General features: G+C 39.1%; 1 protein-coding gene across 3 annotated transcripts in view; it reads left to right on the forward strand.

Annotated features, from left to right (window-relative positions):
* The window catches only part of LOC111841603 (ALS2 C-terminal-like protein), a 41,336-nt gene that overhangs the window by 14,928 nt on the left and 11,247 nt on the right, over window positions 1-15,161 (forward strand). For all 3 annotated transcript variants that reach the window (XM_072711732.1, XM_023807462.2, XM_023807464.2), the window contains 15 exons: window positions 5,037-5,192; window positions 5,846-5,951; window positions 6,119-6,311; window positions 8,039-8,104; window positions 8,403-8,568; window positions 9,308-9,436; window positions 9,624-9,749; window positions 10,414-10,484; window positions 10,772-10,838; window positions 11,806-12,011; window positions 12,507-12,572; window positions 13,646-13,738; window positions 13,947-14,108; window positions 14,583-14,694; window positions 14,965-15,042. In XM_072711732.1, coding sequence (XP_072567833.1) covers window positions 5,172-5,192; window positions 5,846-5,951; window positions 6,119-6,311; window positions 8,039-8,104; window positions 8,403-8,568; window positions 9,308-9,436; window positions 9,624-9,749; window positions 10,414-10,484; window positions 10,772-10,838; window positions 11,806-12,011; window positions 12,507-12,572; window positions 13,646-13,738; window positions 13,947-14,108; window positions 14,583-14,694; window positions 14,965-15,042 — 1,662 coding nt within the window. In that variant the 5' untranslated portion in view covers window positions 5,037-5,171. The remainder of the gene's footprint in view (window positions 1-5,036; window positions 5,193-5,845; window positions 5,952-6,118; window positions 6,312-8,038; window positions 8,105-8,402; window positions 8,569-9,307; window positions 9,437-9,623; window positions 9,750-10,413; window positions 10,485-10,771; window positions 10,839-11,805; window positions 12,012-12,506; window positions 12,573-13,645; window positions 13,739-13,946; window positions 14,109-14,582; window positions 14,695-14,964; window positions 15,043-15,161) is intronic.

The raw sequence follows: 15,161 nt of genomic DNA on the forward strand, positions 1-15,161 counted from the left end.
TCGTTGGTAATAACAACAACAAACGTCAGAAGTACAAGATGTGATGTAGTATTAGTTGTTAGAGTATGGGATGTGTGACTGAACAGTATAAAACAGAACTATGAAGTCCGGGCAAGACAGAGGCAGTAAGACAAGACAGGACATGGTTAGACAGCGTAGGACAAGGCAGGGCACCGCAGAACAGAGTGTAATAACGAACAGCACAGCGTCATACACCGGCTGCCTACTCTCACTTTCCTTTTCGTCTTGTGCGTACTGTATATGGCGTGAAGGTTGTCTTCAGCGATATCAGCTCTTACAAATTGTAAGAAAAAAGTGGGAATTGAACAGCATCTGTAAGTTATCCATAGTGTGAGAGGTCTTGTGATGGACTGGTTTCTGGATCAGAGTATCTCCTGCACTGGACTCTATTGAACCTGCTTAGGTTTCAGGCTCTCCTGTACTGGATAAGTGATTGGAAGATATATTAACCATTTGAGAAATAGAAAGTAAACTAAAGAAACATGGTTTAGTATACTGGGCAGTGTGTGGCTCTGTCAGCTAAGGCTCTGTGTCTGTGATCAGAAGGTTGTTGGTTCAAACCCAGCCTTGGTATGTACATATATGTATATAAAATACTGTTGAACCTGTATTTGTAAGATGTGGACGCTGGTATTAATTAGATGAAGTGCCTAATTACACCACACCTGTTGCTGACACAGGTACATAATTATGCACCAGTCACACAATCTCCTGCAACAAATATTAGCAGCAGAATGGGTGGTTATACAGAAGAGGTTAGCGACTTTACATTTTACACAATCTTTTCAGCAGGTCAGTTTGCCACATTTCTGTCCTGCTAGAGCAGTCTGGGTCAATCATAAGTGAAGTGACTGTGAAGGTCAAAATGCACGGGAACAAGTTCAGTTACAAAGTGTTTGGTCACATAAGCTCACAGAAAGGGACCTGATACTCAATACCCTGCAAGGCCCACCAGAAAAACATCTAATGGAAAACCTTCCAAAAATAGCAAAGGCTATTATGGAAACAATGGGCCAACAAACTTCATATTAATTCCCTTGTTTGGACAAGCTAGTTCACACACTTTTGGCCATATCGTGTATTTCTGGGGATCCTGCTGCAAAAGACAGATGCTTCCTCTATGATTTTTCATCCACCGTGTTATGGGATGTCAGTGTTATGCTGACAAGCAATATAAATTAGTTCAAGAAAGACATACGCGATATAAACTGGGCGGTTTGCAGATTCACTTGTTAGGAAGTCAGTAGCAACCGTCTGTGTAAAGTATGCCAGACATGCTGCGACAAAATGTGTGCTGTACATGAGTTTAAAAGGAAAAAAGATAAAAGATCTCATTTTACTGGCTTTTTCCATGGTTCCCGAGGCCACACATTCCGTGCATTACGGCAGTCCACAGTCGGAATCATTTTTCACTCGTAAGAGGGGCCTTATAATAGATGATTGGTTGCCAAGCTTTAAAGTGCTAATAAAACATTTATTTTCCCTGCAACACTGTTTTCTTCACACCAGATTTTTTTTTGCTTTTAGCGAGTGCATAATTCCTGGCTTTGCAATGCAGATTTCGCACGTCAGACAGCACTAGATGTATAAAAGCTCTGACGATCTTGGTGATATGACATAGTAATATGAAAGATGCATGTAAACTACAGCACCGTATCTAAAGTGATTGCATTAGCAATTTCTCAGCCCCAATTGGATTATCCATAGTTTATTATTAAATATTTGAATATTTAAACAAATAAAAACAATTACGCGTACTTTTTACAAGTAATTGAATTAGTTATCTATATTCATGAATGGTTTAAGTATCTGGTAATTTCAGGAAGGATATTTGTTTGTATCCTGGAATAAACCTTTGGGACACTGTAGAACACCGTTTCTGCTGAGACTGGCGGGCGTGTGACCCAGTGCCCGTGTCAGGACGCGATGCCTGCGAGTGGTCGCTGGTTTGAATCCCTGGGTCGGCAGAGTGATTTCAGTGTTAGGCCACTGAGCAAGGCCCTTACCCCCCAATCGCTCAAGGAATTCGTTGACTACTTTCTCAAAAAAAAAAAAAAAACTTTTTTTCCTGACACCAAACGTCTGTTATTTGATGCCACAGCAAGTCACTCCGGAGCAGAACTACATCCCACGCTTGGCCTTGGTATTATCTGTTTGTAGCCAATAATGAACATTTTGAATATACACCATGCAGTATAAAACTGAGCATCTGCCACCTGGTGCTGCAGTAACCTGCTGGAGAGCGTGGCTACATCACACGCGTCATTTGCGTTTCCTTTCCTTACAATAGACTATGGATAGGAGACAATGCTGAAACAGCCATGAAAACAGGTGCCCCACCCCTTTCCTTGCTTTGATATGTGGGCTTGTGTCCAGCTGCAGCTGTGTATCTGAATGCAGGGTTTTCACGCTCTCGCTTGCGTCTGGCTTTCCTTCCTCGGTGAAATTCATTACCCTTCCCTGCTATTAGCGTGGGTCAGTATGAGTACAGCTTGCCCTGTCCTGTGTCTGATGACTTACGCAGGCTTTTCCTTCTGGAATGGGCAACAAATCAATGATCCTAAGTGTTTAATTTAAATGGATGGAAGGCCGTATACAATAGGCAAGCATGGCAGGACATGTGTGCATTGCATGTCCACAATGGGAAGGTCAGCCAGCTGTTAAACGAGTTCATCCATTGTGTTTCCCATTCACAGGCATGAAGAAAAACATACATTAATACCTCTAAAACTTTAGTCATTGTTTATCAAATATAGGAATGTTTTGTGATCCAGTGTATCACCTGTCCTGGAGTGTGTGTGTGGGGGGGGGGGGCAGGGATGCTCCTCAATTGTCTGTTGCCCAGTGCAACAATGCATGGGTGGCTATTGTTTTCAAAACACCCTTATTGGAGATTAGACAGTTTCTAACTTCCTTCAGATGAAACAGAAGTCTTTCATTTTCGAGAAAGCAATCAGACATAGGCAGATAAGGCAATACTAGCACTGGACAGCAAAAGTCAACATTACAAATAGACATTAGCATTTACGTTACCTTATCTTTAATCGTAAGCTGGGAAAGCTGATTTTTTTTTTTTTGGCAACTTAATATCACCACAAAGACTCAAAATATAAGAATGTAAGGCATTTATTGTGATGTTTCTCTTAGGTAACTGGATTTTTATTGGAAAAACATGCAGTATTACCAGAGGTGGATATTTCAGGTCCAGAGAGGAAAAATCCATACCAGGATTTTGTTTCAACCAACAAGCTGAGTACTCTGTGACTGTGACATTTTATGTTCAACAGGTTGGTTGAAACAAAATCCTGGTCTGGATTCTTACTTTCTGGAGCTAAATTGTCCGCCTCTGAGCATTACTTTGTTTTTATGACAGTGTAAAGTTTTTGCTAATTGTTATTTTCTTTACACCTGCTTAGATTTAACCCTTTAAAGTCCGAATGTGTTCCTCAATTGAACAGTGGGCAAAGTGACTTTGGATACAGTGAAAGGAACACTTCAATTAAGATACAAACATCTTGTAATAACATCAGACTTTAATCAGAAAAGCATTTACAAATGCTTGAGTTGTGATTTCTTTTTCATTATGGTACAAAAAACAGATTTCTTTGTCAGTCAAACAACACGCTCAATTATATAAATTATATTATATAAAAAATAAACTCTTGGTTTCTGATATTCCTGGTCCAAAGTGAAATTTGAAGAGTTGGTTTTTCAGGCTGTGCTGTTTTGAGTTAAGCAATGAATCATACATTTAGGAGTTTAAGGCCAGGAAAGGTGCAGTGTTGATATTTATGATGTTCACAGGAACATTTTGACTTGACCTTCATCTTGATGGAGTGTAGGACTTCATGTTCAGAGACAGAGATAGTGCTGTTCACTAACTGCACCTTTATGCCTTTGCACCAAGCTTGAATTTGAGGGGAAAAAATCACAATTACAGGTCAATTTACAATTATGGAAAATGAATGAATGAAATGAAATGTTTTGATTTAGAATATGCTTTTATGGCCTCATTAAATCAATAGTGTATTAATTTAAAATAGTTTATTAAATTAAATTAATAAATTCCAAGTAAGCTTCAGGAAAATTGAGAATATTATGAGGAAAAAAGAACCATTGTTGGTTGGAATTTTGGAATAGTTATATCTTATTGCCAGAGCTATAATCGAATTTGAAAAGTGAGCCATTAACATGGAAGATCGTACCAGAAGGCTCACTTGCTATCATTTTACTGAGCTACTGAAAATTCTTCCAAGGGGCTGACATCCGATAATATTGGGTTTTTTTTTTAAGTAGATTAGCCAATAATATGCATGCATTTTAATAGCAAATAAAAAAAGACAATGCAGGCATTGTTTAGTTGTCTGTTATAGAGGGGAGTGGTTATGCAATGAGATGTGCTTTTCTTTTACCACTGGAAACTGATTGTGAAATGGAAGGGCTTAGAGAATGCAGGCGACAAGCCCCATACACACCTGTCATTACTTAAGGATTTATTTTAAGCAAGGTTACTCTGCATGCATTAGGTGTGAGTATATGTATGCACCTGTGGGTTTTTGCCTGGTCCACCTACCTGTTCCCCATAAGGAAAAGCCCGCTTCTTTTTTTTAAACACAGACTTCAATAATTATTTCAAAACAGGAACAAAAGTAGAAAATGTGGTTGTGCTTTGCTCAATTTCAGAATGCTTTTGGTTTGATGGGGAGGGGGGTGACGCAGTGGTGCTCTGCATAACACTGTTGCCTCACACCTCTGGGCACTGGGAATCAGGAATCCTCCCAGCTCCGTGCAGGTTATGGTATTCAAGTCTGGTATGCAAGATTATGCAGATAGATTAGTAGGCATAATTATGTTGACAGACTAGCATGCAAGGCTATGCAGGTAGACTAGTAGGCATTCAGAGATTCTCTTGTTGTTGGATTTAGTGGAATATTAATCAAATTCTGATAAAATCCTTCAGTATTGAGAAGATGAGAGAATATTGATTGTGAGAATTATGTTCCTTGTGTTCCTAGGCACAGACACTACTGACATATGAAGACTGTTGAGGTTCCTGCTCTGATCGCTGGCCCTCGTGCCTCAGCCACCTCATCTCTGCAAATCTCTCCAATGAAATCTCTTTCCCGTCAACACTCACACCTGGGATAAACATGTCACTTGTGCAAATGAAGGTAAATGTCACTAAAAATTGTATGCAATATCGTAATCCAAGCTATATGCCGTAGAAAATTTTCATGGGGAGCAAGGGCTATACCAAAATAATAGGAACACCACATTAACATTTAAATAAGTAAATCACATGTGTGTGTGTGTGTGTGAGTGTGAGAGAGAGAGAGAGATAGAGAGAGAGATTCTTATATTTAAATCAATAGTGCATCCGATAATTAATATAATCAATAGTGGCACTATTCCAAGATGACAAGGCACCCATATGCATTGCTAAACAAATTCCAGAGTGACTTGATCAAAACCAGAATAAAATCAAATACACCTCCAGCCCCGAAACATCATTGAATCTTTGTAGGACTTTCTGGAACTGTCCGTCGACCAACATCAGCTCATTCACCAAAGAATATAGTAACTGTTGTCCAGCGTGGCATTGGCAATACTGTGCGGTTATTACAAGTATGAAGCAAACAACTGCCAAGGTGTTACAGAGAAGAACCTGCTTCTTTCTGCTTAAATGATGCATTGTCATTTTACTATTCAACGTTTAGCTTTGGTGTGATTTCAGTATGTGTACTACTATATAGCATTTTCTGACTATATTTTCTGTTAATAATAAAACTTATGGATACAATATGACTGTTTTCTGTTATGGAAGGACAAGTGGATCAAAGTAGGCCAGGATCTAGTAAAGACTGACAAAGCTTTTCTGGAGTACCTCAGTGACGTGAACGTCACTGTTCTACAACACCTACTCAACCACAGTAAGTGGTGAACACAAAACCAATGATTAATTTAGAAGCCCCTGTGTACATTAAAATGACTGTATAACATTAGTGTCTGTTGTGCGTGAATCAGTTTAGCTTAGCATTTTTGAGATGTGTACTATAGTCCCAGGTGTGTTAACGTAACCCATCATGTTGCCTTCTAGATGCAGTGGAAGGTAAAAGGCAGATGCAGATGACTCAGTTACTGCAGCTGAGTGAGAAGTTTCAAGCTCTCTGGGATTATACAGAAGTGAAGTGCAAGCAGCTCCAGACACTCACAGGCCAGGGCAACGTTCAGAGCAGCAGGGACGTGTACATCATCGAGCAGATGGAGAGCATCCAGCAGCTCTATACAGAGTAACTACCACTGCTGTTGCACTCGTTATTATGTAATATCTATACAAGTAATGTCTTTATTAGGAGAGATAAGTTAATATAATTTTACAGAGCCTGGAAGACTATTGTGAATTAAAATAACTTAATGGAGAGGGATTACTAAAATGGATGAAGTGAAAAACAAGATGTAATGAGTTATCCATCCAACTTCCATGCTGCTTATCAAGCAAAGGCATGTAGTGTAGTCAGTTATAAAAAAACGCAACTGCGCTCCTCAATTTGGCTACTTCTAAATGTCTTTTCTGCCAAACCTATAGTTTTAAATCATTATACTGCAATAATCAGGGCCAGATGTAGGGGACTGGCTCAGCGCTTCAGTGCTGTTGGGTTTTTGATTTCCACCCCTGCTCTGTTGCCGTAGTTTGCATTCTCTGTGTGATTGCCCCCCCAACAATCAATGATCCTCTGCGGTGTTCCCCTGCCCTATGTCAGTGTTTCTAAACTGGTATAACCTCAGGACCCACATTATTCCTTAGTCATTAAGTCTTTTGTCTTCCATCCATCCATCCATTTCTTTATGTATGTGTTTGTTTGTTTGTTTCACAAAAGAAATAAATAATAAAGATTTTCCAGGACAACATTGAGCTTCATATGTAAGCACAAAAGTTCAGCATAACTAAAAATTTTCAAAGTATTTTTTTAACCCAATATCGTTCAGCCCCCACCACCCTGTACAGGACAAGCTGTAGGAAATTAGATGGACGGCAACAAGACTGGGGTTCCGAGGCATTTGTCCGCCCAGGGGCCACTGTAACCTCTCACTTGAAGAAAAACGTGATCCATAAAATGACAATAAAGTGCGAAAACTGTCAAACCAGAAAAGGAAATCTGTAGAAAGTCAGTCCCAGCAAATTAACAGCAACCAATACGCATATTTTATTGCCTTTTTATTATTATTTCAAAATCTAAACACCTGCTTTGATTTTGACAGGTGAATTGAGAAAAATTAAAGACTAAATAAGGAAGAGTGTTTATTTTATGTTGTATCTGAGAAATGCTGCTTGGTCTGTAGCTGTACAGTATATAAACAGCACGGTTAGAGGAAGAGGACGTAAGATTAACCTCGACCGTAATTAAATAAAAGTAACTCAGTATGTAAGGAGTCTTTTGGAGCACTTCACATTATTTACAGCTTAATGTCACCAACTTTACGGGATAGCAAGTATCTGTTTTACACGAGGTGTTTTATTACTGTCAGATTAAGGATTTTAAGAATTTCAGATCAGTCCTTAAAATTTGCACATTTAAGTTGCTGGCTATTAAATACTTTTTATTTCAGATATTTTAAGGCTGACACCCTTCCTTATGCTGTGCATTTGTGTTACATAATTCTCTTCTCTTATTACTCCTAGAAGAAAGCATTTATTGCAGATAGGAATCATGAAATTATTCTGTATTAAAAGATGAATTGTATAATACACGATAGCTTACTGTACAATAACAGCAGTGTGATCATTTGCCACATTGGAGACAATGAAAAAAGTTTCAGTTTGTAAATTTAAATGAAAAGTCTGTCAGAAACAGTCCTGAGGCATAAATAAATTCTGCCTCAGTAGTGTACATGGCTGAATAGCAGGCTTGAAATGTAGACCTTGGTCCCTCCTTGTCCAATATATGAAGGTGTTTTATTAATGGTGGGAATTGTTCAGAAATATGCAGAAATATTAATGGAATTCTCTTTTTTTCAGATACTTCTCATCCTTCACAAATTTTGTGGTAGTTGGAGGCTTTGACTATATTGGCAAAAAGACAAGGTAAAATTATTTTAGAATTAGTTCCCATCTATAAGTGAAAAAGGTTAAGTGACACATATACATACATACATACATACATACACACACACACTGTATGCTTTTGCATGTCATGCATACTACGTACATAAACAGCTTTAGGAAAATACTACATAACATACATATACATGCCTTGGTTGTGTTACTGGTCTACAAGAAGGATTAAGCTTAACGGCACCAGGAACGGCTGGAACTGGAGTTATTTAGGCACTGGTGTCTGATCTCCTTTTTTCCTCTTTGCATACATGTTGCTCTGATGCAGTACATATTGGAAAGAGAACAAGGTGAACCTCTGGAGATTCATCAATGCACAGAAATGCGAGAGCTCGGTGTCACTGAACCTCTACAGGATTCTGCATGAACGTCTGCGGGAGCAGATCAGCCATTACACTCGCATACTCACTCTTCTCACTGAGGATGACCGACAGGTGCCAGAGGATCTGCTTGCAGGATGCATACACGTGCTTTCCTGAATGCTTACATAATAATGTGGTGTGGACCTGGATCATATCCCAGGTGGCACAGAGTATGCAACACTTTGTCTAGTGTCTGTAAATTGCTCATAGTGTGTGTGTGCCCTGGGGTGGATGACCCTGTTGTCCAGGGTGGAACCAAGCCTTGTGCTTTATGCTGCCTGGGATCAGAGGTGGAAAGAACAGGTCCAGAAAGTACAAATCCTGACCAAGGTTTTGTTTCAACCAACTAGCTAAGTATAAAGAGTCACAGTCACAGATTTACACTGTATACTTGTTGGTTGAAACAAAACCTTGGTCTGGATTTGTACTTTCTGGACCTGAACTTTCCACCTCTGCCTGGGATAGTCTGCAGGCCTCATCGCCTGACTAGCATAAGCTGTTGAAAGATGGGTGGGTATATTTCTATAATACTTAGACCAATGTGGAGAGATTGAGTGGCCAACAGGATTTTCTCAATATTTATGGTGATATCAGGTTAAGTGTTCATTGAAAATAGAAGTTAATTAGTACAAACATCTGATTGTGGTGATACAGAAATGAATCCAACCTGGAATCGGAATCAGAATCGAAAGAGTTTTTTTTCTCTCGACGAGCTTTAAGTGAGATATGTTTGAGCTTTACATGTTTACAGAAATGTAGACTTCTCTGTTGAGGTTCCATTAACAATAATTTTTTTTTATGTTTATGGTAGATTGTGGGTGATGAAGGACTGGATGGGTCTCTAAGGGGATTTATGGACCTCAAAAGCTACATCAGTCAAGTTCTTGATGAAGCTACTCTCACCAAAGACCTGTGGAAATCCCTGGGCCAGAAACTGACGGTACTTCGCTTTTGATTCTTACCACAAAATAAATCAACAATCAACAAGTTTTTGTTTTTTTGTCAAAGGCACCAGGAAAAAACAGTTTTTTGATCAACAAGCTCAGATTAATAATGTTCGCTTTGATCAACTCTTCATCTGCCATATCTGTATTTTAATTTTTATTTCATGTTTATTTTTTTACCAGGATATTTTATGTACCCCGGAACGTCGTTTACAGGAGGACAGTAAAAATGCTCCCATCTCCTTATCAGCAGGACGGTTCGGTCACGATCGTATTCTTCTTTGCAATGATGCTCTGATCCACCTACAGGTCAGACTTCTTCCTCACAAGGCTGCACATCGATGCAATGCTTTTCCAGCATTATATCATTAACACTATGATCTTTATTCACGTTTACAAAATACACATCTTGCGACGATATTCAGCATTACTGCTTTAGGTACAAACTTGCAATGCTATATTGGCAATACTGCAAAGTTTAAGTACAGGTAGCCTTAACGTCACTTTCAGGTAGCTGGGATTCAAAGAAATGCACTAGGTAGGTTCCTACAGCTTTATCAGGAGTGTCTGTTACTCTGATTTTTTCTACAAATCGCTATTAGTCTGATACCCACGCATTTCTCATAATAGTTAATCTGCTCCAGTTTGTCAAACATGATGACATCAGGATATGTCATAGGGCTGCGTAGCAGACAATCCTGTCTTCCTGTTGATACCTGTCTGATCCTGCTCCCTTCTTCAGTATGACGCTTAAAGAAAAATGAAAATGAAAAATGCGAAAGAGAAACTGCAAAAAGAATGTCTTTACTGACAGGAAGAATAAAATATTGTAACTTTATCACATCTTTTTTGAGTAGCTGTTAAACCCAAAAAGACACAAAGATCTTCTCTGTGACACTAACACTAATAACTTGCTCTCAGAGGCACAGGTGCATTTGTTAACCTCTCATCTCTCTCTTTTAATGCATTTTAGGGATCTGATGTTCGCTACTACGATCTGTCTACACTGTGGATTGAACCAATAGATATGGATATTTCAGAAAGGTGGGTGAGACACACAGTAGGCAAGTTATTTTCCATTTTTACTGTGTATAGCTGAGACTTTAACCGACTGCACTTCCCTGATTAACAATTACAGATAATATGAAGGAATTCCAGTCTGTTATGGCAATGTGTGTTTTTTTTTAACCATATAGACTTATAGATGTCCATTGTCTCTAGTTATTGAAATTAAAATTTGTTAAAATACCATTTGTTTTAAGTAATAATTGGTGACAATATAATGATTTCATTTATGCTCTGAGTTTTTTATTGTTTATTGTATTTTGTAGCAAGTCTTTGAAGGTCATCACTCCTGAGGACCAGCTGATCTTCCACACCCTGGAACCGCATAATCGGGTAATATGATCTCATTGAAAAGTAGTTTCTCATAAGTAAACAGCCTTCAGTTTGACTATTCTGTCATACATTGTAGAGAATACCTTTTGGATTAATGGTCATGGGTCAGAGGTCATGAATGATATCAAAGGTAATTCTGATTACTTTGATCATTCGACTATTCCACCATGACTTGCAAAGTCATCCATCAGTTACACATTCTCAGTGTAAGAGTTATAAAATTAACATAACTATTAACCTATATAATTATTATAAAAACATTTCAAATGGATTGGCACGAGGATAATACAAAATCTGTCAGATCCTTGGCTTTTTGTTGTGCTTTAGTCATTGGGTGGCAAGATAGGAACAGTGGTGGTGTTTACTGTCACTTACGCTGCATGTTTCTTTGTTAGCCGCAAACAGTCACTACACTAAATATGAAATAAACATGCTCCTTGTTTAGGAGATACCAAAGCAGCATGTTCTGCTAACCAGCAAAAATCTTCTGACTCTAGCTTCAACAGAAACACGCAGCTGGAAAACCAAGGATGCTCAAATTAAAATGCATGATAAAATATGTAATCCAGGACTATGGACCCCTTGAATACTGTTTCTTGGCGGGGATTAATAATTTTCACATTGCAATAAGCAGTAAACTTTGTGCTTTCTCCAGATGTTACAAAATTAATACTTAATTAGGAAATACGGCATGTACTTGTGCTGCTTATGAACTGACTGCTCAGCTTAGCGACCTTGAGGACCACCTCAAGTAAAGCTGCTAATGTGCTGTCAGAGGTAGCCCATGAGGTGGGGGGGCGGAGGCAGGGGGGGGGGGGGCGGCTTTGATTTGGAATTGATCAAGACAGAGTGAGAGTAAGTCAAGGTGGCACAAGTAAATATACCGCAATGATCATCTTAGCTGGATGTTTGAATGTACTGTAGGATAGGCTTATTCATGATTTCTGCCTGGTGGTATTGATTCAAGGTGATGTGGTACTGGAAGCTCAATCAGGCTGTCCGCCAGTGTTTGGCCAAGAAGCGAGACTTTCCCCTGTGGGGAAAAGGGAACAAGGGACAACGGCCAGCTAACCCACCCAATTGCCGATTTACTACTTACACGTTTAAAAACGAGGGAAGACTGAAAAACGCCATCTATGAAGGTGACTGGAAACAAGGGAAACCACACGGCAAGTGAGTTTTGGCAGATTCTTAACATGACCCTCCCGACAAAACACTCTATGGGCTCATATCTGCATGCTACAGAAGCTACAGAAAAGCTATCTCCACATATAATATCTTACATTTTAGTATAGATCAAAATACGGACTGCTTAATTAATTTTTTATACCATGGAAGTTTCAGCAGCAGAAAGTATCAGACGGCTCGGTCCAAGATTTTCTCAGGGGGGCATGAGGGTAGATCAGGGGCAGGAGGGGGGGGGTTGGCAGTGATAAAAGTTGTCCAGCAGAGGCTTGTACTTGAGCTATGATAAGTTAATATGTGAAAGCGGGGAATGGCCAAGCATGTTTAAACCAACAGGAATTCTGCAACTGCAAAAATGTGGTTGAATCCTTGCCTCATAGAATTCTGGCTGTTCTGTAGACAAATGGGGGGCAGTTGTACCTCATAAGGTAGCCGTCGAGTGTATAATCACTTATAACATTGTCAATGTCTGTTTCATTATAGAGGGACACTAAAATGGGAAGATGAACGCAATTATACTGGAGATTTCATAAATGGCCTTGAACACGGGTAAGAACCATACACTCATACACTGCAATCTGAGCACAGTATATGTCTATCTGGATATATTTCTAATGCGCTTAAAGTTAATTGGTTAGCTTTTACTATGCAATAACGTTATAGATGATTCTATATGGGTTAGGCTATTTATAGGTTATGTTTACTATTCTATAATGTTAATTTGGATTTTATTTGTATAAATAATCATCTGCTTTCTCTGGACAAGTGTATGTTGTTTCAATTTCAGTTTCAATTAAAATGTTTAAATTTGCATCCAAAAAAGAAAACCAGATGTCCAGAATGCTCTCTGTTTAATGTTTAATTTTCTTATGATGCCATCTTGGTGTCTCAGATCTTTACCAGATCCATAACCAGCACTCTGTAGTTGATTGAGTTAGACTTTTTAATATCCTCTGTATTTTACCATTGTGACCACACCTCTCGGGTTATGGCATAGATTCCAGCTGAACGTGTGTAGAGTTTGGATGATCAGTCATGTTTGCACTGGTTTGCTTCAGTATCGTCCAGTAACTTTCCTACTATAGCCTAAGAACAAGCAGTTTTTGCCCATTGAGGCCATTTTATGCCCTCCAGTACACCGACATCCAGGGGATTCCCTCTGTTGTTTTACATTTACTTATTCAGAAGATTTTTTTATTGATAAAGTATGGTAATCCAGTTCCTAGAACAATTAATGTTAAGGGCCTTACTCTGAGGCCCAATACTGATACCACACTGCCTCCAACAGGATTTAAACCAGTTACCCTGTAGGCTATAAGCTATAACCTAATATATTCAGGACAAGGCAAGTAACAAAATAAAGCCTGTAGAGTATTTAGGCATTAGGGTAAAGGACCTTCCTCAGAGGCCCAATAATGAAATCATTCCGTCAGCCATGGGATTTGAACCAGTGACCTTCTAATCGCAAGTGCTGAGGCTTAACCCACAGAGCCACACACCCCCCGCTGACTCTGTGGTTCCTGAGACTCTAGGCTCATCACAGCACTTTACTGGATTAGCAGCTATGAGTGATGGATGGCAGAGCTCTCCAAAGTTGAGGATCTCCTTCTGTACCCTTACAGGTTTGGAGTATATTTAGTTTCCCAGGCTGAAGGATACAACTGTTACAAATGCCACTGGATCGAGGGGAAAAAGCAGAGATACGGAATGTGTGAGTAAGTGACTCCATGCAGTAAAGAGACTCATCATCGTCAATGTCCCCCAGTGAGGAATGTGTGCATAGTGCAGCCTTTCATTAATACCATCTCATCGTGGTTTATGTACAAGATAGCACATCAATCTAGTATTTAAGAAGCAGAAGGTCTGCTCTCCATCTTTGCTTAATGTCTTCTCTGTTTAGCTTAATCTCATGATCTTTTGAAGGTACAGCACCAACACCATATACAGGGGCTACTTCAAGGGGGACCTTCGGCATGGATTTGGAATTTTGGAAAGCAACCGGGGGGAGAGCAGCTTGATCCGATATGTGGGGCACTGGGAGAATGACAGGAAACATGGCTATGGCATCATGGAGACTGCAGACAGGTAACCAAGTTTGCATCTTCATTTTGTAATAGCAAGACATTTGCTTTTATATTTCACATTCACGGTAAAATATACAGAAAGTGATATTGTGTGAGGACTAAATGGCTGTTATTGTAATTTTAGATAAAAGATAAGGTAGGATAATACTTTGTTGATTTTTTTTACATACAGCAAGATGTATGCACATGAAGTGCTCAGATGCGAAAATATAGTGCAAAACAATGAAAACGTGAAAAGACAGTACATGTAGTGCAACAGTACACTGTACACAAAGAGAATATTGTGCAAAAGTAAACATAAATTAACAGGTGGAGTATGCATAAATGTTGGATGGACGGACGGATGGACGGGCGGACGGACGGGCGGATAGATAGATAGATAGATAGATAGATAGATAGATAGATAGATAATGTTAAATAGCTATCAGTACATTTCCTTTATTTGTTTATTGATTTGTTTTATTCCTCCTGCTAGCGGCGACCGCTACATCGGCATGTGGAAGGATGACCAAAGGGAAGGCAGAGGTATCATGGTGACGCAGTCAGGACTCTGCTATGAAGGCAACTTCCAGGGGGGCAAGCTAATAGTGAGCATGTGCCTTACGTGGGATTCACTTCAAAATGTCAACACTTTGTTTTATATTTACACGATACATTAATAATGGCCTGGAGTAAAAATGAAATTTGCCTAAAGTTAATGTCTGGATAAAGCGAAATGTTGTTGTTACATTATTATGAAGTTTAAATGCTATGAACCTAAAACACACACTTTTTAATAACTAATAAGGAAAAGCTGTGCATTATTCCTGTGCTCTTTTTGTACATTTTTCAATATTATTTTTGTATATTTTTGCAAGGGTAAAGGTGTCTTGCTGTCTGAGGATAACTCACTTTATGAAGGAGAGTTTACTGAGGACTTACAGCTACGAGGAAAGGTGAGACTCTTTATCCATATCCATCTCTCTCTAAGCTGTCAAGTAAATTACACAGTATTCTTATGTATTATTCATTGAAACTGAAGTGTAGTGTGATGCAGGTAGGTTCTGATCCTCCG

Source organism: Paramormyrops kingsleyae, chromosome 1, assembly GCF_048594095.1.
Source record: "Paramormyrops kingsleyae isolate MSU_618 chromosome 1, PKINGS_0.4, whole genome shotgun sequence".
NCBI classification, from domain to species: Eukaryota; Metazoa; Chordata; class Actinopteri; order Osteoglossiformes; family Mormyridae; genus Paramormyrops; species Paramormyrops kingsleyae.